General features: G+C 38.9%; 1 protein-coding gene across 1 annotated transcript; it reads right to left on the bottom strand.

Annotated features, from left to right (window-relative positions):
• Positions 1–356: 356 nt before the first annotated feature.
• On the bottom strand, positions 357–13,555 carry NECAP1 (NECAP endocytosis associated 1). The gene is made up of 8 exons (XM_069489449.1): positions 13,441–13,555; positions 7,429–7,529; positions 7,173–7,277; positions 5,781–5,862; positions 4,839–4,947; positions 4,557–4,740; positions 2,520–2,619; positions 357–2,198 (listed from the first exon to the last, which is right to left on the bottom strand). Exons 1-8 carry the CDS (start codon positions 13,533–13,535, stop codon positions 2,150–2,152), a joined length of 825 nt encoding a protein of 274 aa, XP_069345550.1. The 5' UTR covers positions 13,536–13,555; the 3' UTR covers positions 357–2,149.
• Positions 13,556–24,623: the final 11,068 nt, after the last annotated feature.

The following is a 24,623-nucleotide window of genomic DNA, read 5'->3' on the forward strand; positions in this document are numbered from 1 at the left end:
CTTGAAGACAATGCTTTAGCATTTCTTGTGAGGCAGGTCTAGTGTATCCATATTATTCTGATTTATCTCCTCTGACACTCACCAAACAAGATCTCCAGGATCTTTTATAGTTTACAAAGTCTATGACTCTGACCTTAGCTCCACCTCTTACATCGATCCCTTTCATTTCTGCTGATTACAGTTCAGGGATGTGAGAAGTACACTAGATCATAAAGATAATTTGAAGAAAATTAAATTAACTATACCAGCAAATAAACAATGACTATTCATTTATTATAAGGGGTGCACCATTGGTTTAAAATTATGAGCACAGAGGTCTAGTCTCAACTTCTTAAAAGTTCTATTTTAAAAAAAAAAAAAAGTAACAGATACAAATATCCTTTTATTTCCTAATGGCACATTTATATTTAATCAATTAAATTAAAAAGGTAATCAGATAAGTAAATTAAAGGATAAAAGAGACACCAACTTTTTCCATATTTTAATTACCATTATTGCACCAATACAGCATACGCTTTATATACATATATCTTAAACATTTTCAATTTTTCAGGAATTCAAATACATAATATATTATCATCTTGAGAATACAAAGAACACAACATGGAGGAAGATTGAGAAAATAGGTTCTCAGTATTTAGTCACTAGTGATTCTACAGACTTTCTTTTTAGTGTTTTCTATTGGAAATTTAAAATGTCCTGCCATGGCTCTGCAAGAATAGAGCTGCCTGGAAGAGGAGGCAATGAAAAACAATGGACCCAAAGTTAGAAAAAGTTAAGAAGGAAATCCTAGAGAATAATATATTTTGAAACTAAACATAAAGACTCCCTTCAGCCAGAGCATACACATCCAAATATGTGCTAAGGGGCGAAATTACATCCTCCCATTTCATCCTCAAGATTGCCCATTAACAAACAAAATAGATAGTACTCATTTATCTGAGAAGTGGAACTCTCTTCACAGTATTGTATAAGGAATGGCAGAGCAGAGGGAAAGGAAAATGATGGGAAAGCAACTTGCTTTTGAGATACCCTGGGTGATGGGGATCAAAGCCTTGGGCAAAACCTGTCACAGGTAAAGCTGCAGCTCTCCAACTTCCTTCATAAATGACAAGATGCATAATAGCAGCTTTCTATTGAAGAGATAGATGGACTGAAAAAGAAATGTTTGTGGAAAAGGGCCAGATACCCAGGCAGCTAGGCAACATGGGTACTGAACAACCTTTAAGTGCTTTTAACCTCTCTGCTCTACAAATCAGGTTAAAAACTCTAAAACCCTTCAACACTTTAGGTCAAATTACAGGGCAAATACAAATTAATGCTGTGTTTCAAATGCAAAAAGTAACTAGATGGAGCTACAGAAATTAAATATATCTGTAGAATATAACTTGGAAAGCACAGTCTCTTGAACCTCTTTCACGGCAGAGACACCCACTGGTAAAAGATGTTGCACAATTCAACAAACAGAAAAGAATAGTGAAGGTGCCACCAACACAACCCTCTTATCATAGGAAGAGACATGTAAACACACAAGAGGGTGATGGAGCTGCACCCAGCACTGGATGTTCACTGAACAGGCTAAGCCTGAAGGAGGCGATACAGCACGGACCCAGGAGACAAGTCTTTCTTCATACCTACCCCTATCAAAATTCTGAATTTGTAAACACTGAGGTCAGCCTGTCCATTTTTAGAGTCCTGGGTTAGTGGAGAAGGAAGTTTCAAGGTTTTTTTTTCCCCTGAAATTGCTAACTAGGGCTTCACAAAGAGGCACACAAGGGTCATGAGATGATTCTGAAGTTAAAGAATTTAAGAGATGGAGAAAAAAATTTACGGATGTTAGAGGTCATTCCCCCTCAAATAAACACTGGCCTTTTGCGCCCTGCATAGTCAGCCACAAGCATGATAAGATCCACTATTCCCCTACCTTGGTAAGGAAGCAGGAGATAACAGATACTTTCTTGGCTGTACAACAAGTAACAACACAGGGGAGTGGCATAAACCAGCTTGAATGCAATGGAGAAGCTATGAAAAAGATTGTCCGGTCATTTTGGTTCTGGGGAGGGAAGGGGTTCCTAACTTCCCTCACACATTGGTGCCCTCAGGTCATTTTTATTCCTTAAGTCTGTCCTTAATGTCCTGCCAATGCTACTCAGAATTGGACCCAGTTGGATGGCTGTGGTGCCTGGTTTGGAACAGAGCTGCAAGACAAGAAACAGAGAAAAAGCCAAAGATATAATATTAGGATAAGTAACTACTCCACTCTTTACTTAATAGTTTCTGAGAAATTGCTGTCCAGAATTTCTGAAACCATACTTCACAGCAATTCTACCTGCCAAGGCCTGAAACATCCTACTCAAACCTCATCCTTTCTTGTCCCACCATGTGTCTTTCCCTAGAACTCCTGCAAAAAACTGTATGTGACTTGCAAATCCCCTGCATTCCCAGATCAAGATTTCATTTGACTGCACATATCTTCTATACCCTGGCTGAGAGTATGCTGGTTACACTATACCCATTACCTGGATGCAGTGCTAAAGTCTCCCCACAAGTCATTGCTTGCAGAAACTGGAGCTGGTGCTGGTGTCGTGACAGCAGGAGAATCCAAATCTAAAAGGATATCTGAATACAAGGTAAGAGAAGAAAAAAAGACAAGAGGAAACATAATAAAAACCCTGGAAATGAAACTTATGTTCGTACAAAAATCTGTACACAAATGTCACAGCAGCTTTACTCATAATAGCCAAAAACTGGAAACAATCAGATGTTCTTCCATTAGTGATGGTTAAACACACAGTGGTACAGCCATACCATTTACACTCAGCAATAAAAAGGAACAGATATACTCAGCTATAAAAAGGAATGAAATAATGTCTTTTGCAGCAACTTGGATGGAACTAGAGACCATTATCCTAAGCAAGTAACTCAGGAATGGAAAAACAAATACCACATGTACTCTCTAATAATTGGGAGCTAAACAATGGGCACACACAGGCACACAAAGATGTAAAGGACATTGGAAAACAAGAAAGGGGAGGGTGGGAGGTAAAAACTTACCTAAGAGGTACCATGAACACTATTCTGGTGATGAGCACACTAAAAGGCCTGACTTAAGCATTATATAAGGTATCCATATAACAAAAACATTTGTACCTCCTTAGTATTTTGAAATTTTAAAAAAGGGAACAGACTATTGATATACACAACTTGGATGAATCTCAAGGGAATTATACTGAGTGGAAAAACCCAGTCCCAAAAGGTTACAGACTGTAGGATTCCATTTATAGAACATTCCTGAACTGACAAAACTGTAAAGATTAAGAACAGATTAGTGATTGCCAAGGGTTAGGGATGAGGGAAAGAAGGCTGGGAGGGAAATGGGGTATGGTTATAAAAGCGGACACAAAGGATCCTTGTAATGATGTAACTGTTCTGCAGCCTGACCATGATGGTGGATCCATGAACCTACACATGATAAAACTGCATAGAACAAATACACATATACACACACATACACACAAATGAGAACACATAAAGCTGGGAAAATCAGAGTAAGACTGCATGATGATATAAATGTAAATTTCCTGGTTGTGATATTTGACCATAGTTTTGCAAAATATTACTATTGAGGGAAACTGGGTAAAGGATACACAGGATCTCTTGGTACTGTTTCTTATAACTGCATGTGAATCTACAATTATCTCAAAATAAAAAGTTTAATTTAAAAATATAAAAAAAGTCTTAGTTACCATCTCCAATGTCTTCTGGCAACACTTAGAAAAAGAAGTAAGCTGTATCATTTTCACCTCAAGAATTCCAGAAAGAGAATGCTTACCCTGAGTAATCAATTCAACAACTTATCTGCACCATCCAATACATTAAATTAAAACTCCCAGATTCTAACATCTGGTTCTCTAATCTTGGGAAAATTCCTCTCTCAATTCTAATGTTCTCATTTTTCAAATGACAAGAGACAACTATATTTATCCTTTCTCCCATCAGATAGTAAGAAAGAATAAAAGTATATACACAAACCGAGATATAGTCTCCTTTTCTCTCAACTGCCCTTGTGAAGAAATGGAAAGGATTAAGAAACAGCACTTACGGAATGGCTACTACGTTCCAAGTACTGTGCTAGGAAGGTGCTGTCACATATTTAACCCTCACAATGCTGGGGTAGTTTTACATCTCCATTTTGCAGATAAGCAAACTGAGACTCAAAAAACTTAAGTAATGTTTACCAAGTGCATTCAAATATAAAGTAGCAGAGCCATGACAGAAATCTTGGTCTATCTGATTTATAAGCCTACTAGCATCAAACCAAGGAACAAAGGAAGTAGTCTTTTTAATAACAACACGCTTCTGCCAAAGAACATACCAGATGCCATGACTCTCAGTTAACTAGAAAAGCTTTCATTCCTTGCCAGGGGCTGCCACGATCACCTTGTCAGTACCAAGAGCCAGTTCATGGCAAAACTTCAACCCTCTCCTTAACAAACAAGTGTTACCCAATTAAAACATAAGATATAATTTCTCAAAAGTTAGAAGTACTAGTTTACCTGCATCACTACCTCCATGGTTAGATTTTGGAATAGGTGGTGGGGTGACATGATTGCTGATGGCAACTGAGGAGGATGGTGGGGGAATAGTGACTTTGCCTCCAGGTGGGGGTGGGAGTAAGCTTAGGCCCCCAGCGCCTGTAGTCCTGGGCTTAGAAGCACCTCCTTTCTTGGTTGTAATGTTCTACAAAAGGAAAAAAGAGGGAGAGAGAGAGAAAGAGAAAGACGTGTCATAGGTTTACAGAAACACAGGAAAATAAACTTCTGAAAAACCATACTTACCCCAATACTCAACTTGATGGTCTGTCCTTCCTTGAAGCCCAGATCCAACTTGGGACGAGTGTCCATTTCTTGAGATTCTTTGGAAATCTCAGATTCCTGCTTTACCCACCTTTGGGAACATAATAAATTATCTTAATTTGGAATTCCCTGAAAGCAGAGTCTGACACACAAATTTGGGTGTATTTACTTTATGCAAAACGGAACTTCAGAAAGCAGAATAAGAGGCCACGAAGAGTGAGGAGGAAAGGAGGAAAAGCCAAGAAAGAGGACAACTGGGGCTCAACCCCACTAAGGACTGTCTGAGAAACCTTACAGAATGCATATCAGACTTGTCCCTTCCAAAAGGAAGGCATTTAGCCACCAATTCTGATCCCCCACGGTTGAGGGCTGCCCCTGAGGAGGTGTGAGTTCCTTAGACCTTCCAGGTTACTGTGCTGACTGGCCTTCCACAACTTCAGAGAGTCCTGAAGCCAAAAAGTGGAGGTGTGGTTGCCCTTGAGGTAGGAAGCTGATGATATGCACAGTGTTGTCCACTGCAGCTGCACCAAAATCAGGTGGGCTGAGGAAATGTTGCAGTAAACACAAAATATCTCAGCTACATAAGGTAACAATATTTGCCCACGACTCCCCACATACCTCACATACAGCCCTGCTATTACTGCACACTTCCCTCCACCACCTAAAAGTGAGGGCAAATTCCCCAGAGGAATAAACAAATGCATCATCTCAAACCACTGGACGAGGGATCTAAAACATATTCCAGGCTATAAGGAAAAGAAACACAGAATAGATACAAAGATAACCTAAGGAAACAGAAGTGAATGGGGAAATTTATTTATAGTTTACCAAATAAACCAAAACATAAGAGATAATGCCCATTCAACTAAGAAGCAGCATTCCCATAAGCATTTAACCTGGTAACTAAGGACAAGCTTCACTCACTTGAAGTGATCTTGCAAAGAGACATTAAAGTCAAAGGCATCTCCCCGATCTGCAAAGCCAATGCCGATGAAAGCACTGCGCCCTGAAAAAAAGGTAGGAAGATTCAGAATAGGAAGTGTCCCCTACGGCAAATTCTGCCCAGTGAAAACATAACAGTTACCCTAACTAGATAAAGTTTATGAATGTGAAACATTTTCTCACAGACTAGGAGTCAGCAAACTACATACCCACGAGCCAAATCCTGCCATAGCTTGTTTTTGTAAATAAAGTTTTATTGGAACATAGACACATCAATTTGTTGACATATTATCTATGGCTGCCTTCAAACTGTAAAAGTAAAACTGAGTAGTTGCAACAAAAATCATTTGATCTGCAAAACCTAAAATATCTGTCTCTGTTTGCCAACCTCTGTTATAGACTATGGAGAAAAGATTGAGAAATTGTAGGCCTAGATACAGATGATTCAAGATAGTCCCACCAAAAACTACCATAAACAAATGGGCAAAATGAGTTATTTCTGTTGTTAGATATTATAAACTGAAAAATCTTAAGCCCTCCAGCCAACTGAATCGGCCCCCTCTTGGCCAAGGAGACCCCAGAAAAACCTTAAATATGAGTTGCCGGCCATGAGGAAAAGAGAGGTCAGACACGCCTAGTTATGCCCCGTCTCTTTTGGAGTTACTCTTTGTAACAATAAGATACAAAATCATTAACAGGCCTAAGGCCATGTTAGACAAAAGTTAAGCCACAGCTGCAAGTCCTCAATTTTCTTCACAGATCACTTGAGTCTGGTTATGTCCCATGGCTTGTCTCTGATTAACAGACTTCCTTAAAACATTCATTCCAAACTTTTAAACAAAGCTTCATTTTGTTAACCAATTGCAAATCAAAAAATCTTTAAACCCACCTATAACCTGTAAGCCCACCCCCTCCCCCATGTCCTGCCTTTTCAGGCCAAAACAATGTACGCCTTCCATGTACTGATTTATGATTTTACATGTAATCCCTGTCTCCCTAAAATGTATAAAATCAAACTGTAACCCAACCACAGCGAGACCACTTGCTCAAGCCTTCTTGGGCTTGGCTCTCCAGCTATATTTGGCTCAGAATAAACCTCTTTAAGTTGTTTTACAGAGTTTGGGAGTTTCTCCCTTGACAATATGCATTTTAATCTGTTTAAGACTACCTATGAATTATCACATCTTGAATTTGTGTTCATATGTGTGACAAATAACATATTAATACTTCTCCTTTAGCAACTATAGTAACTTTGGAGAAAGGGGAAGAAAATTTAGTAAACTGAAGTAAAATAAATGCAATAGCGACACACTTTTGTTGAAGCGCATTGACTATTTTCCTAACCACATCTCATTCAAAATCCAGATCCCTTACCAGTACCATCCTGGATCCGGATTACGAAGTAGCGACTCGAATCTGTCACTGTCTCCACAGCAATACCAGGATATTGTTCTACTGGTGCCTGAGCAAAGAGCTCCCCTGACAGATAAGAAAAAGACTTGAGCAGAGGAAGCAAAAATCCAGAACTCCAATTAACAAGTATTTCCATTCCAGTCCCCAACTTTAAGGTACTTATAAATGCACACCAAACCAAAATCCTTAATGTCAGAGGGTCACCTGCACAGATTACCTGAAATTTTATCCTCAAGTTTGATATAGGCAATCTTTCCTTTTGAAGTGATTCGGAGGCGACCAGTCCAATCAGGCTGGTCTAATTTCCAGTCGGATGCCCTAGGATAGGAAAATAGGAAGCCTCAGGCCTTGGGTCTATGTCTTTAACATACTAAAACTACCCAGAATGTTGTGTCATATTTTTATTTCCTTGTCCTGGATCACCTATTCTTTCTACCTATTAAATAATCAATAAGAATAACTCATGATCTCCTCTATATAGATGCCTCATGCTACATATAGTCCAAAGCAAGTAAAAGACAATGTTACTACTTGATTTTGAAGTCCAATAAGCATCATTAGAAACATGTAGGGCCGGGCTTGGTGGCTCACGCCTGTAATCCTAGCACTTGGGAGGCAGAGGCGGGCGGATCGTTTGAGCTCAGGAGTTCGAGACCAGCCTGAGCAAGAGTGAGACCCCATCTCTACTAAAAAAATAGAAAGAAATTAGCTGGACAACTGAAAATATACAGAAAAAATTAGCCAGGCACGGTGGCGCATGCCTGTAGTCCCAGCTACTCGGGAGGCTGAGGCAGAAGGATTGCCTGAGCCCAGGAGTTTGAGGTTGCTGTGAGCTAGGCTGATGCCACGGCACTCTAGCCCAGGCAATAGAGTGAGACTCTGTCTCAAAAAAAAAAAAAAGAAAAGAAAAAAGAAACATGTAAAAGTACAAATAAAAGCGATAAATAATAAAATGTCTCATAATGATACTATTTTCTTACTGTAGATGACATTCTATATAACAGTGCTTTACTAATCAGGTAACACCAAAGTCTACTAAATAAATATCCTGGGAAACAGTAACCTTCCCAAATCACTAAACATATTTATCTTTCACAGAATTCAACCAATATTTACAATGCTTATGAAGTCACAGGCACTGTTGTAGGTGCTTGGGATACAACAGCAAACAAAACAAAGATTCCTGCCCTCGTGAGGCTTACATTCTAACAGAAGATAGACAATAAAAAAGAAACAGTAAATAACATAATTAGTATCTTAGAAGGTGATAAGTTCTAAGGTACAAAGAAAATGGAGAGGCAGATAAGGATTGAGGGGACAGTAGGAGAGTCTATTGGTTGCAGCATTCAAAAGGGTGGTTAGGGTAGGTCTCATTAAGCAGGTGAAATGTGAACAAAAATGTGAAGCAAATGAGAGAGTCACCCATGCAGATATCTGGGGGGAAAGTATTCTAGGCCTAGGAACAGCTAGTGCAAAGATACTAAGGGAGTTGGGGGGAGTGCCCAGTATGTTTGAAGAACAGCAAAGAAGCCATTGTAGTTAGAATAGAGTAAGAGGTGGGAGAGGTAACAAAAGACCAGATCACGCAGGGCCTTGTAGGCCATTTTAAGAACTTCAGCTTTTACTCTCAGTGAAAAAAGAGCTATTACAGGTTTTCAGGAGACATGATCTCCCTTATATTTTAAAAGGATCACTACGTCTGCTGAATACAGAGGAGCTGTAGGGACACGAGGACCGAAACAGGGGGATTAGCCAAGAAACAACTGCAGTAATCTAGGAAAGTCATAATGGTAGCAGAAGTGGCTAGATTCTGGATATATTTAAGGTAAAGGCAGCAGGATTTTCTCATGGATTAGATGTGGGGTAGAGCAAAAAAAGGGAAATCGAAGATGACGAAAATGACTCCATGGTTTTTAGCCTGAGCAAAGGAGTTGTCAATAATTGAGATGACGAAGGCTATAGGTGGAAGCTTCCCATGTCTGGGAAGAAACATCAGGAGTTCAGTTTTGGATATGCTGAGTTTGAGATATCTAATAGGTTTTCAAGAGAAGATGTAAAGCAAGCAGTGGAGCATATGAGACCAGAGTTCAGGAAAGACATCTGGGCTGGAGATACAAATGTTCATGAAAACATTAGAAAACACTGAATATTTATAATCTGTGTTATAAATGACTTGAATGAAATTTATGATATTATTTATGACCAGTTTTACAAAACATTGCATTTGCAATTTATTCTGCCAGGCATGTGGAAAAGGGAGGGCAAAGTAAAAGTTATTAATAATTCACTCCCTAGGAACCTAACGACTCATACCTGCAGGCTAAAAAAGCAAGAATACGGTATATCTGAACAAGAATGAGTTTAACAATATGGTAAGCAAAAGGCTGAAAAGAGGAAAGTTAAAGTTAAAACTAGTGCAGGTTTTGAACAGGATCTGTGAGATAAATCCTTCTCATTCCCTTCCCTCCTGATGCCCTGCCCTCGAAAACGCTCAAGTACCTGAATCTGATCCAAATTAGAGTGCCCTAAAGGTCCCCATATATTACATTTTTTTAAATGAGTCATTACTTATTGTAGTCATCACCAAGAGCTAAACGTAACTGTAAATGGGCTATTAAAAATATCAGGAACAAGCCTACTAGACGTGTTTTTTTTTTTTTTTTGACAATTCCTTGTCTTATTTATCTTGTGTATCTACTGTCCAATATTTAACAAATTCTCAGTAAATGGATGGATATTCTTGGCAGCAAATTCACTCAGCCTTGAGCCTTAGTTCCTCTCCCACTCCAAGACCTAGCCTAAAGAACGTCTGGTTTTGCTGGTCTTCTGACAATACTCTAAACTGGCCTCACAAATTTTCATTTACCTTACTAATAAAACCTTATATACAAATCACTATTGTTTCACAGGAAGATTCCATGTGTACCTTTTATTAAATCCTTACAGTGGCCATGTGAAATAGGCATGAAAAACCTAACATATCTATCTCTCTCTCTCTAAATGACAAAAAAGAAAACACAGTAAGTACTAATGCCAAACTTCAAAGTCTCGTATTCTTTTCATTACATTAAAACACACTAATCGGATTTAATATTCATTAAGCTAGGAGAGGATAGTGATGAATAAAAAAAAGTTTTATAGGTTGGAAAATCATTGTCTATCCATTTATAAGTTTCTCATCAACCTAAATTTTCTCTTTCATAGTCCAGAATTCTGGGTAGTGAAAGTCTGGGAAGGGATAGCTTACATAAGGTGAATCAAAGTCAGTTATTCCCTTTGATCTTATTAGTCACTGGAAGCAGTCCTCCTGCTTGCTAAAAAGCCCAGTTTGGCCGGGCGCGGTGGCTCACGCCTGTAATCCTAGCACTCTGGAAGGCCGAGGCGGGTGGATCACTCAAGGTCAGGAGTTCGAGACCAGCCTGAGCAAGAGCGAGACCCCGTCTCTACTAAAAAAATAGAAAGAAATTATATGGACAACTAAAAATATATATATAGAAAAATTAGCCGGGCATAGTGGCGCATGCCTGTAGTCCCAGCTACTCGGGAGGCTGAGGCAGGAGGATCGCTTGAGCCCAGGAGTTTGAGGTTGCTGTGAGCTAAGCTGACGCCATGGCACTCACTCTAGCCCGGGCAACAAAGGGAGACTCTGTCTCAAAAAAAAAAAAAAAAAAAAGCCCAGTTTGTCCTTTAATGGCAGCCTAAAGAATAAATCATACTCATAATGTAAAATGAGTTCTGGTAAACAAGAAATATCAGGCAGACAAAAAGATTGAAAAGTAACATCTATCAAGCATCTATTATGTGCCAGGCATTATGCCCATTCTTGTGAAAATTGAGAGGATCCTGCAACCTAATTATTGTTATATACATTTTTACAAATGAGGAAACTAATGTTCAAAAGTTAAGTTATTTGTCAAAGGTAACACAGTAAATAAATGAAGAGTCACAATTCAAACTTAGTTCTGCTCTCTTCATTCACTATACTAAAAGAGTGATTGATGATAAAATGCTTCTTGGGGGCTAAAATATGCCTATTGCATGGAAAACACAGAAGGATAATGGGAAAAGAATAAAAGGAAAAGTAAGATGCTTTGATGGCTCAGTGCAGTTAACTGATACAAGGAAAAAGGCTGTGAATAAACCAGGAAATGAAGGGTGAGAGAAGGAAGGTGTTTTTAAAAGCTTGAAGGAAAAGAAAAAGATTACACTTCAATGTGTATCCTATATCCTTTAGGAAGTCTTAATTCCTGAAGTTGGAAGTCATGAGCTATTTGACTTTATTGAACAGTTCAATCAATGCTCACCTATGTGATTAGGTTCATCTGTATAATCTATTATACCAATTTCTTCTTTCAGTTGATATTTACAGGGCACCCACCATGTGCCAGACACTGTGCTAGACTCTGGGAACACAACGTTAAGAAAGACCTTAAGTTGTTCACAGTCTAGTGAGGAGAAAGAGGAGACTAAACAATCCATTACAATACAGAATGAAGAGTACCTGTGACAGAGATATGGAAGCACAGAGAACACACCTAAGCCAGAATGGAAGGGTCAGGCAGGACCTTCCCAAGGAAGTTGATTTCTAAGGTGAGTTATATGGAACCTATGACCACCATCAAAAAGCATGTTGGGCTGGGCGCGGTGGCTCACGCCTGTAATCCTAGCACTCTGGGAGGCCGAGGCGGGTGGATCGCTCAAGGTCAGGAGTTCGAGACCAGCCTGAGCAAGAGCAAGACCCCGTCTCTACTAAAAATAGAAAAGAAATTATATGGACAACTAAAAAAATATATATAGAAAAATTAGCCGGGCATAGTGGTGCATGCCTGTAGTCCCAGCTACTCGGGAGGCTGAGGCAGGAGGATCGCTTGAGCCCAGGAGTTTGAGGTTGCTGTGAGCTAGGCTGACGCCATGGCACTCACTCTAGCCTGGGCAACAAAGTGAGACTCTGTCTCAAAAAAAAAAAAAAAAAAAGCATGTTGATTCCTATGCATGCCCAATTTGGGGTCTAACTGAAAGCTTCTTGAAAGTAAAACTACCTCTTTGCCAAAAAGATACAACCCACAGGGTCCAGAGCACAGACTGGCAGGCACAGAGATATTGACTCATGATGAATGAACCTCTGGTAAAGAGGCAAAATAACGGACACAAAGGAAGGATGACAAATGCCAGATGAAAAATCATGATGGTGATGTGAGAGAGAAGAATAAGAATAGTATCTTATAACTGCTTTATAGTATTTCTTATATTCTTTCATATCCCTTATATGACTTCATTTTATCCTCCAAAAAACCCTTGTGAGGTACATATCAGAAAAGCAGGTGTTATTTTCATTAACTTTTTTTTTTCTGCTTTACACATGAGAAAACTCAGGCTTAGAGAGATTAAGAGATTTGTCCCTAAATTATACAGCTGTTAAGTGGCTAGGGCTCATACTCGTTTTTTAGCATGTAACTCTCTTTCAGCTACATAATGTCCTACGATATCCTCAGACCCTCACAGTCATTGGATTATAAGATGGTTAGTTAAACTCTACAGGAAAAAAAAAATGCTTTAATTTTGGAGGAAAAAGCTTTAGCAGAGGTTAAGAGAGGAAGTAGGAAAGGCAGGCAGAAAATACTACATTAATCATCAAGAAAATATAATGAAAAGAAACGGGATGAACAACCACTGGAAAATTTATAATTGTAATCTCACTGACAAAAGAGCTGATCGAGAAACCAAATGGTGATATTTGGTGGCGAAACTGACAACAGTACAAAAGATAAATCAGATCATCCAGAGAGTGATACAATGATTATCCACAAGTGTGCACGGGTATTGGAAGCGTGTGTGTGTGAAAGAGACAGAGAGAGAGAGGATAAGCATGGCTAGGAGGATGACTGGCTGAAGGGCGCATGAAGAGAAAACGGAAGGTGACCGGCGATGAAGCAGGCACGACTGGATGTGGGTGATGGGGAGCAGATGGGTGTCCTGGAGGGGTACGGGGGAGGAGGAGTGGCATGACGCAGGATGGTAATTAGAAAAAGAAAAAAAAAACGGCGGAAACACAGATTATGACAGTCCAGAGTGAAGGTGGAGCAGGAGGACAGGGCGATGACAACCCAGGTGGAGAGGCTAGCAAGGTGACAACCCCGAGGTAGCAATGGCAGGGACCGGCAGCGTGCTGAGGAGGAAACTGTCATCCCCGACTAGGTACGCGTGTGCGGCAGTGCCTCAGAGTTAGTACCTGTAACCGCGGTTGGAGGCCCGGGGCGGAATCCGGTAGACGCTGACGTCCGGCTTTACACACAGCACAGACTCGTACTCCAACTCGGCCGCCATCTTGGCTCCGCTGTCCGCGCCGCCAGGGGCGAGGCGTAGAACCGGGGGCGAGACGTGGGGGCGGGGACTTACAGTGCGTGACAACTTCCGCTTTCGACACTTCCGCGTGAGTTCAGTTTAGTTCCCGAGATTAACCTCTCTGGTGACGCAATTAGGGGAGCCATATTGAAACCTGGAAAGGATGAGGCTGCACGGCTCACCATCTTGGGTAATGGCAAAGATGCCTCCCAGTGCGTGATTCACTTTATGGAAATCTCTATTCCAAAGAGGTGCTCTGAGGGGAAGCGCCATCTTGCTCTCGGCAGGTGCCTGCAGTGCTCTAGGAGGACGAGGATCATCTTGAAACCTGGCGGATTGTCTTCCAAGAGTCACTTCTTAACTGTAGTTTCCTGGCAGAGAAGGGGTATCACCTGTCAGTAATCCCAGACTGGATACCAACGGGAAATGTATGAGCTGGTCATAGATACGGTGGAGTTTAACCCTCCAGAGCTTAAACGTTAAAAATTCCTAGCCTGATTTATTGCCTAATGGCCGATTTTCCAGGACGGCACCTGTTGAAATATTTTGCCACACTTTTATCTTGTATTCTGATTATCTTTTTGGAAAATCTGACCCTGTTAAATAAACTAAATAGGATCAACCTAATTCCTGACAAATTTGGGAAGCATAGTGAACTAATAGCCGCTATTTGCTTCCAGTTCTATTATAATGATACAATTTTATGAAACTCTCTCTATAAATATGTTCTTTCTGTACTCCAAATGTAAATTTACCACAACACTAAACTTAAAAACTATTTGCTCAGAAACAATAGCAAGTGGCAAAACCGAGATACGAACTCAAGTCTGTCTGACTACAACAGCAGCAGTCTTCATCACTTCGTCATGTTGACTGGTTGAAAATTTGCCTCTTCTTTGTCTATTCTACCTAAGAAAATGATGTCTTAAAATTCAGTAAGAATGATGATATCTATCCCTAGCAAGGGTGTGGGGAATGGACTGCTTTCATACACTATTGGCAGAAATGTAAATTGGTACAGCATTTTTGAAGGGAAATTTAGCAGAAATGATCAAAATATTAATTGTAGACAACCTTTAATTTAGCAATTACATTAATAAGAATTTTAAGGCCGGGCGTGGTGGCTCACGCCTGTAATCCTAGCACTCTGGGAGGCCGAGGTGGGCGGATCGTTTGAGCTCAGGAGTTCGAGACCAGCCTGAGCAAGAGCGAGACCCCACCTCTACTAAAAATAGAAAGAATTATATGGACAGCTAAAAATATATATAGAAAAAATTAGCCGGGCATGGTGGCGCATGCCTGTAGTCCCAGCTACTTGGGAGGCTGAGACAGGAGGATCGCTTGAGCTCAGGAGTTTGAGGTTGCTGTGAGCTAGGCTGATGCCACGGCACTCACTCTAGCCTGGGCAACAGAGTGAGACTCTGTCTCAAAAAAAAAAAAAAAAAAAAGAAAAAGAATTTTAGAGAAATCCTTATATGCACAAAGTATGTACAATAATGTTTATTACAGTATTGTGTGTAACCGTGAAAAAATGGAAACAACATGCATGTCTATCAATAGGAAATGGTTAATGGCATATCTATTTCTATGGGATGCTTTGCACTATTTAGAGGTAGATTCTATATGTATATATGTGTACACACAGACATACAGATATTAAGACCATTGAAAGAAATACAAGATTAAAAAAACCTGCCAACTGCAAAAAACATATAGCATTATCAATTTGTGTCAAAACACACAAAAATTGTATATGTGTACATGTAAAGCATTGAAAGGGTCTCAAAGGGAAAGAAACTTTTCTGCTCTGTATACTTCTCTGTTGTTTAAGATTTTATAATGAAAATATATGTAGCTAATATCTTCACTGAATACATGTAAAAAAGAGAAATAAAGACAGAAAAGTGGTCTATGACTTGTTCCCTATTTCTTACCCTATGATCTCATCTGAAGCTTAGGTCATGTGACCACTCCACATTGTACTTCCCCCCTGTCCCCCTTCTGTCAATATTGCTGACAATCATTTATTGAGGATTCTGGCTTCTGGTTCGCCTTCTTGCTGGTGCACACTCTTCCTCTCCACCCAAATCTTGCCATCCTCTTACAGTCTTCAAAGTCCATGTAGTTAACTCTTCCTAGTCATATAATCCCCTGACCTAAATCTAATCCTCTTAACCTCTATTCCTCCTCACCTCCTTGCCTCTCATAGGATTTTTTAATCACCCAAAATGGCTCCATGTCTGAAATCTTGGACTCTAATATCTATCTCATCACAAGTGCTTATCCTAACTTTTCTCACCACTGTAGTCCCATTACATATAGTTATTCATCATGTTCTGCACACCTTAACTTTCTCTTCATTCCTACCTTCTACCTGTTTGAGCTGTTCTCTTGCCCCCATCCTTAAGCTTCCTTTTCTCTGTCTTTCCATCACAGCCAACCCAAAAGACTCCAGTTATGTATATTACAACCATCCACCTCCATTATTCCCCAACAGCAAATCACACAGGTATAAAGATTGATGTCCCTAAAAGCTTATGGTTTTGAGTCTCAGTTTTTCCCTTAACACCCAGATTTGCCATTGATAGTTTTTATTCTCATTCCCTTCAAGGGTTGTTCCAAATAGTGCTGTTCTTTGCAAGCCTTCAATTATAAGCCTTCTCTTCTTCTCTCTTGACAGATAAATTATCTTACTACATGCCTAAGAAAATAAAATTTGTGTGAACTCTCTTAATGCCATCCGGCTGCTATTAGTCCTATCTGCATCTTTACCTATTCTTTCTCCTATCCACTTGTGTATGCCCTGGATTCTTTACTCCCCAACCTCCTCAGGGGCCTGACTCTATCGGTTATTTTCTTTCTTTCTTGTATCTTTTTTTTTTAAGCTGAAGTATGACTTTTTTTTTTCTCAGACGGGGTCTCACTTTGTTGCCCAGGCTAGGGTGCAGTGGTGTCATCATAGCTCACTGCAACCTCAAAATCGTAGGCTAAGCAATCCTCTTGCCTCAGCCTCTGGAGTAGCCAGGAATATAGGCACATACCGGCACATCTGGCTAACTTTTATTTATTTATTTTTCTTTTTTTCCTTTTTTTTTTTTTTTTGTAGAGATAGGGTCTCACTATGTTGCTAAGGCTGGTCTCAAACTCCTGGCTTCAAGTGATCCTCTCACCTCAGCCTCCCAAAGTGCTAGGATTACAGGTGAGAGTCATTGTGCTTGGTCTAATTTTTTTTATTTTAATAGATTTAGGGGGTACAAATTGAATTATGTTACATGTATATATTGTATAGTAGTGGAGTCTGGGTTTCCTGTATCTTAAAACTCCCATCATTTTCCATTCACCCCCTTCCCTCAGCATGTAAGAATATTCAAGTCCTTTCCCTCATAAAAAAAAAAAAAAAAAAAAAAAATTTAACCATCTCTTTTCTTCATATGCATTTAAATTTCCCTTGCCTTACCATCGCTTAGTACAAATTTAAAGTTCTCTTGCTTCTCTATCTCTTCTCAATACAGATTTAAAGTTCTCCACCTTTCACAGCCAATTACGTATTAAGTCCATACTTATTTGAACTTGTTCATCTTCTTAATTCCTTTTTTTTTTTTCAGACAGAGTCTCACTCTGTTGCCCGGGCTAGAGTGAGTGCCGTGGCGTCAGTCTAGCTCACAGCAACCTCAAACTCCTGGGCTTAAGCGATCCTACTGCCTCAGCCTCCCGAGTAGCTGGGACTACAGGCATGTGCCACCATGCCCGGCTAATTTTTTGTATATATATATTTTAGTTGTCCATATAATTTCTTTCTATTTTTAGTAGAGACGGGGTCTCACTCTTTCTCAGGCTGGTCTTGAACTCCTGACCTCGAGCGATCCACCCGCCTTGGCCTCCCAGAGTGCTAGGATTACAGGCATGAGCCACTGCGCCCGGCCCATCTTCTTAATTCTTAACTCACTACCCTCTTATCTTCTGCCCCTACGACTCCATAATAGAGAAAACTATTGTCATTAAAGTCACCAGTGACCTTCAAATAAGCAAACCTAGTAGAATCATTTTATTTATCAATTTATTTAATCAATTTATTTTATATATCTTGTTTTTGTTCCTTCCATTCTGTTCTCATTACCCTAATTCAGGCCCTTATCCGCTCTCTCCTGGACTTGATCTCCTTGCCAGTTCACCCTACCTCTATTCTTGTCTTCATCCAATGTATCGTGTATAAAAATCTGCATCAAATTACTCCCCTTGCTCAAAATTCTTCAATAATCTTCCAGTGCTAGTAAGATAAAATGCAACTGTTGCAAGGTAAATAACTCCCTTCATTATCTAGCCCAGGCTTGTCATAGAGATAAAGCCCTGGCCTTGTCCAGCTTTATCTCTATGACTTCTAACCTTTCACTTAAAATTTCAGTAATCCTGCACTACTTCTGGTTCCCTGAATTGTTCATGCTCTACATACTCTTCATACCTTTGCATGCATTAAACCTTCTGGCCAAAACACTCTCCCTAGCCTGTCAATTTGGCAAACTGATACTTTCACATATCAGCCCAAATAATACCTCCTCTGTGACTTTCCCAGATATTTTAGAAGATTTTCTTTAATGTTTCCACTTCCTTTTGTTATATCAATCTTTTTGTTGTACCTTATATGTTACTACACTTCAAATATCTCCCACTAAAGCACAAGTTCCATAAAAGCAGGAACTTTGCTTTTTCATCTTTATGATCCCAACACTCAGCACAACACCATTCACATAATAGGCATCCAATCATATTTGTTGTATATTGCAAAAGTTCAATTTAAGTCTAATCATTTAACTTATTAATTTGTCCATTTCCCCAAATTCCCCTATTTCAGGACCCTACATGTACTTTGAAGAAAAAAAAAATTCAAAGAGTATAGAAGGGTATAAAATGAAAAGTAAAAGTCCCCATCTCTATATTATAAACAACTTTATACCAACAAATTCAGCAACTTAAATTAAATGACCATTGATAGACACAATTTACCAAAAATAATTCAAAAAGAGAAAATCTGAATAGTTCATATCTATTAAAGAAATTGGATTCATAACTGAAAACCTTCCCACAAAGAAAACTCTAGGCCCACATAGCTTCACTAGAGATGAAACATTTTAGGAAAAAATAATATAAATTCTATACAAACACTCTAAGAAAACATAAGAGAAACAACACTTCACAACTAATTTTTATGATACAATCATTACCTTGATACCAAAACTAGACAAAGATGTTAAAATAAAACTATATGCCAATATCCTTCATGAGCAAATATTCTTTTTTTTTTTTTTTTGAGACAGAGTCTCCCTTTGTTGCCCGGGCTAGAGTGAGTGCCGTGGCGTCAGCTTAGCTCACAGCAACCTCAAACTCCTGGGCTTAAACGATCCTACTGCCTCAGCCTACCGAGTAGCTGGGACTACAGGCATGCACCACCATGCCCGGCTAATTTTTTCTATATATATATTTTAGTTGGCCAGATAATTTCTTTCTATTTTTAGTAGAGACGGGGGTCTCGCTCTTTCTCAGGCTGGTCTCGAACTCCTGACCTTGAGCGATCCACCCGCCTCGGCCTCCCAGAGTGCTAGGATTACAGGCGTGAGCCACCATGCCCAGCCAAATATTCTTAATAAAATCCCAACAAATCAAATCCAACAATCTGTGAAAAGGATATAACATGCCATAACTAATTGCGGTTTACCCCAAGAATTTAAGGTTAGTTTAATATTCAAAGATCAATAAATGTAATACACCATATTAACAGAATAAAGAAAAAACACATGATCATCTCACTAGAAGCAGAAAAAAGTACATCATCTTCCTCACTCTCACCCACAATGTCCTCTCTAGCTTAACAGATCATGTTGCCATAATTTTCCAAGTATAGCATTTTTATTCACGCTGAACATATTTGCACAGTCTGAAGTGCCCTTCCCATTCACTTCTTGATGAGATGCCTTTAGATTTAATTTATAATAAATAACAATTTATTTGAGAAGTTTTCCTCAACTTCTGTAAACAAGACTAGTAACTGTGTCCTCTATGTTCCCACAGCATTTTTTATACCTGTTTTAGTTCTTATCACACTGCATTCAACTGCTTATTGGCCCATATGTTTTCTAAGAGCAAGAAACATATTTGTATTTTCCCAGCATTTAGCACAGTTTCCAGAATATTGTAAGAATTCTGTATATTTGTTTGTTAAATGAATGATCATTTCAGCCCACCGTGACAGGAATCATTTGTTCTTTCCCAATCAAGATAATTAAAAATGTCTTGGCCGAATCCACCTCTGCCCACCACTGGGGGGCAGTAGCTACACAATTCAGAGGTTCTGGGCTGGAGACTAGATGGTGCTAAAAATCAAGCTAATTTTCTCGTATGTGTGACTTTCTAAGTATATATAATTTAACCACCTTAACAAAAGCACTTTTGTTGGAAATGATAGAGGTCTTCCCCATCTCAAATCTTGCAGACATTATTTAAACATGAAAATAAATCATGGTTTTCCTGACTTATCCCCCCAGTAACATATTTCCCAGCTCTTTCTTCTTTATTCACACACAAAAAGTTATTTATCACAGGTTTTAAGATTCTGACTTATCTTTGTTCAGGATACTGTTGTCAATGGCATTAATATTCCATTTAATACCATTTGATAGTATTAAAGTATGATTTTCCCAGATCCTGAAGTTGTTACACAAGCAGTGATAATAAAAAGTGTAATGAGATTTGAATTATAATTTGAATTATATTTTTAGCTAGAATGGACCTTAGTGACCTTGAAGTTCAAATCTCGTATTTTACACATAAGAGACTTGAATCCTAGATATATTAAGCCATTTGTCCAAAGACAGTTGGTGATGCAGTCAGGATCAGAACCTCATATCTCATGATTTACAAACTAACACTCTTTTCACCATACCACACTATCTAATACAAGAAGATACTGGTTCAAAAATAGTACATGTGTAGTCTTTCAGACACATCTATCTTTTTTACCATAAAGATATTTTCACAAGTATACAAAGATATATGGAACATTTATTCCAGTATTTTTATACTGAAAAATGAAAATAATCTAAATGTCCACAATCTGGAATTGATAAAATAAATTATGGTCTATCTATCAATGAAGTACTATTTGCCTGTTAAAAATTTAGCTTGATCTGTCTGTGCTGATATGAAAAGTTAAATTAATAAGATACAAAAGAAAAAGTATAATATTAGGTCATTATATAAAACAATGAATACAAAATATTTAGGCTTTAACAGTTATAAAATAACTGTGGAACTTTAGCCACACCACTTAGTAGGGGCCAATACTTCTGTGAAATGGAAAGAAAAAAGGTAGAGAAATTTTTTTTCATTTTGTATCCTACCTTTCATTGCTCTTTATAATGATAGTAAACTCAAAACTCAAGAGCCATTCATATAAAATTTTGAACATGAAAATAAAACTACATATTTCTAATGAAGGCATACATATGTAATAAAAGTATAAAAGCATGAAGCAGATAAAAGTGGTTACTTTTAGGGAAGGAGGGAGATAAAAGGCTTGGGAAAGGAATGTGTCAGGAGTTTCTACTCTATTTTAATGTTTTATATCTGTAAAAAATACCTGAAGTAGGCCGGGCATGGTGGCTCACGCCTGTAATCCTAGCACTCTAGGAGGCAGAGGTGGGAGGATCGTTTGAGCTCAGGAGTTCGAGACCAGCCTGAGCAAGAGCAAACTCTGTCTCTACTAAAAAAAATAGAAAGAATTAGCCAGACAACTAAAAATATATATATATAAAATTAGCTGGGCATGGTGGCACATGCCTGTAGTCCCAGCTACTTGGGAGGCTGAGGCAGGAGGATTGCTTGAGCCCAGGAGTTTGAGGTTGCTGTGAATTAGGCCAACACCACGGCACTCTAGCCCGGGCAACAGAGTGAGACTCTGTCTCAAAAAAAAAAAAAAAAAAAAATACTTGAAGTAAATATAGAAAAATATTGATTCCTTGATAAGCTCATTAGTTATGACTTGAAAAAGCTAATGCTAATTACATTATTTTACATAATTTTTTTCTATTTTTAAATCTTGATAATAATAAAATGGACAGTGGAAGTCCAAGGGGTAAAAATAAAAAAATAAATGATGAATAAATGCCCTTATAAATTACTGAATGATATAAGTGAGTTGCACACTTATATGTATTGTTTAAAATGAGCATGTGCTATGTTAAAAAGCGCACAACACATATATAGTACTTACATGTACATAGAAAAATCGTGAAAAGGATACACTTGTAGTGTTTCATAACAGTTACCACCTGGGAAATGGACTTAGGGAGAGGGAAGTAGAGAAAGAATTTTATCTTCTTTATTTACACATGTCTGCATTTGGTTCTTAGAATGATCATTCATTAGTTTTGTAATTCAAAAAATGAACATTTGTGAAAGTTAGAAACACTATACTGGTCTTACCATGATTTCATAACGTTTTAATTAAACAGTAAATAAAGTCAGCCATTAACCTAAATCTAGTATCCCTACTCCTTGCTCTGCAATATTGTGGTGTAGCTGCTGTGTCAAGTTAAACTGGCTCTACTTGTAAATTTGACAATCTCTAAATCTGAGGGGTAATGAATTCTAACTTTTTCCGATTTATTTACTGCTGTTTCCCCAACACCTAGAACAGTGCCTGGCACATGGTAGGTGTTCAATCAATATTTGTGGTTTGAATGAGAATGACCTAGAGACCTAGAGAGAAAAAAAGACAGTCCTTGAACTATAGTATGTAGGATCACAGCTACTTTAGCACTTGTGGAGAAACCCTACCAGGTCCTACAACTCTGAAAAGCAAAGGATGTGTCTCATTGGAGACACTTGAAGTTCCAAGTGAGAACTCTTAAGTTAGGATTCTGTTTCCTGATGACTTAAGGGAAATATCCTTTTCCTCCTGTGTCCAAGTTCTAACAGCTACAGACGTGAATAATGATTTGGCCCCAGGGAGGTTTACAGCAATGACTCACCCTTTGAGAATCTCTAATCCATGACAAGGATGTGAGGCATGTGGCAGGTGCTGCATGCAATTAGGAGAAGGATTAGGCGCTAGAACTAAAGATACCTGCTTTTCCCCCCAACTTTTCCATCCCCTCCAACACCATCAAACCCAAATCCAGCAGAAGGGATTTCTACTCCCCGCTATAGTTACTAAGCTGTAGATGCTTTCCTAAGGAAATACTTGATTTCCAGAGTAATGTTCTTATTCAGTGAAGAGTCTTACAGGACATTTCTCACACCCTAAATGGTCAAAATGTTTAAAAATCTGTCAATGCCCAGTGCTGGCAAGGATGTGGGGCAATGAGAACTGGTGGGACTTTGGGAGTTTCTAATAAAATTGAACATGTTCATAAGTTATCACCCAAGAGTTCCCCACTTAGGTAGAGCAACTCCTGCAAATATACACTAGGGAAAATGTGCAAGAATTTCACTCCAGTGTTCTTCATCATTTATAATAGCAAGACAGTGGAAATAAATGTCCCTCATTAGAACAAATAAGTCATGGTATATCCATATAATGGAATAGTATGAATAATGAATATAAATGAACTACTTGATATATGCATCGATATGGAGAGATGACAAAAACACAATGTTGAGCGAGGGGAGGGGGCGACAAGTGAAAAGATAAAACAAAGTCATCCCATTTGTACAATGTTCTGAAATGGTCAAATCTAAAATCGTGTAGTTTGGGAAACACACTTAGGTAGTAAAGCCACTTTAAAAACGTAAGAAAGTCCGGGCATGGGAGGTTGAGGTGGGAGTATCATTTGAACCTACTAGTTCAAGACCAGACTGAGCAACATAGCAAGACCCTGTCTCTAGAAAAAATAAAAAAATTAGCTTGGCATGGTGACAGGGAACTGTAGTCACAGCTACTTGGGAGGCTGAGGCAGGAGGATCAATTGAGCCCAGGATTTTGAGGTTGCAGTGAGCTATGATGACACCACTACACTCTAGCCCAGGTGACAGAGCGAGACTCTGTCTCAAAAAAAGTAAGACAATAATAAACACAAAATTCCCAGTTGTGATTACTTAGGAGTAGGGGGTACAGGACGGAGACCAGGGTGAGCCCAGAGGGTGCTTGAGGTATGCTGATAGCATTCTACTTCTGAAGCTGAGGGATAATAAGCTCATGGGTGGTAATTTAATTATTATTCAGCGTATACATATTCATTATGTGCACTCTTCCAAATGTATGCTACAACACAGTAAAATTTAAAAAGGGATATGGTGAAGGAACTAAGTTATCAGGTATTGATTGCAATAATAAACACCCCGTATAATAATAATGGTGATTATATTACCTAATATATATATAGTGTCTTTAAGATTACAAAATACTTTCACAGGCCGGGCGCGGTGGCTCACGCCTGTAATCCTAGCACTCTGGGAGGCCGAGGCGGGTGGATCGCTCGAGATCAGGAGTTCGAGACCAGCCTGAGCAAGAGTGAGACTCCGTCTCTACTAAAAATAGAAAGAAACTATATGGACAACTAAAATATATATATATATATATACAAAAAATGAGCTGGGCATGGTGGCGCATGCCTGTAGTCCCAGCTACTCGGGAGGCTGAGGCAGTAGGATCGCTTAAGTCCAGGAGTTTGAGGTTGCTGTGAGCTAGGCTGATGCCATGGCACTCACTCTAGCCCAGGCAACAAAGCGAGACTCAGTCTCAAAAAAAAAAAAAAAAAAAAAAAAAAACTTTCACATATGCCATCTCATTTATTTCTCACAAAAATATTGCCTAGTAGGTAGCATTATTCCCATTTTTATAAAAAATATGCTGAGCTACAGGAAGGTCAGTGACTTCCTAATCCAATATTTAAAAGTCAGGAAAGGAAAACCCTAAATTCCTAATACCAAAGAAATAGCTGACTATAACTTATATTTAAATGTCTGCATGTATTGTCAGTATTTTTGTGCCTATGGTTGAATTACAGTAATGACTAACATTTATTAAGTACTGAGTACTGTTCTACATGCTTGTATGCATTATATCACTAATCCTGA

The sequence above is a fragment of the Eulemur rufifrons genome, chromosome 16 (genome assembly GCF_041146395.1).
Source record: "Eulemur rufifrons isolate Redbay chromosome 16, OSU_ERuf_1, whole genome shotgun sequence".
Lineage (NCBI taxonomy): Eukaryota > Metazoa > Chordata > Mammalia > Primates > Lemuridae > Eulemur > Eulemur rufifrons.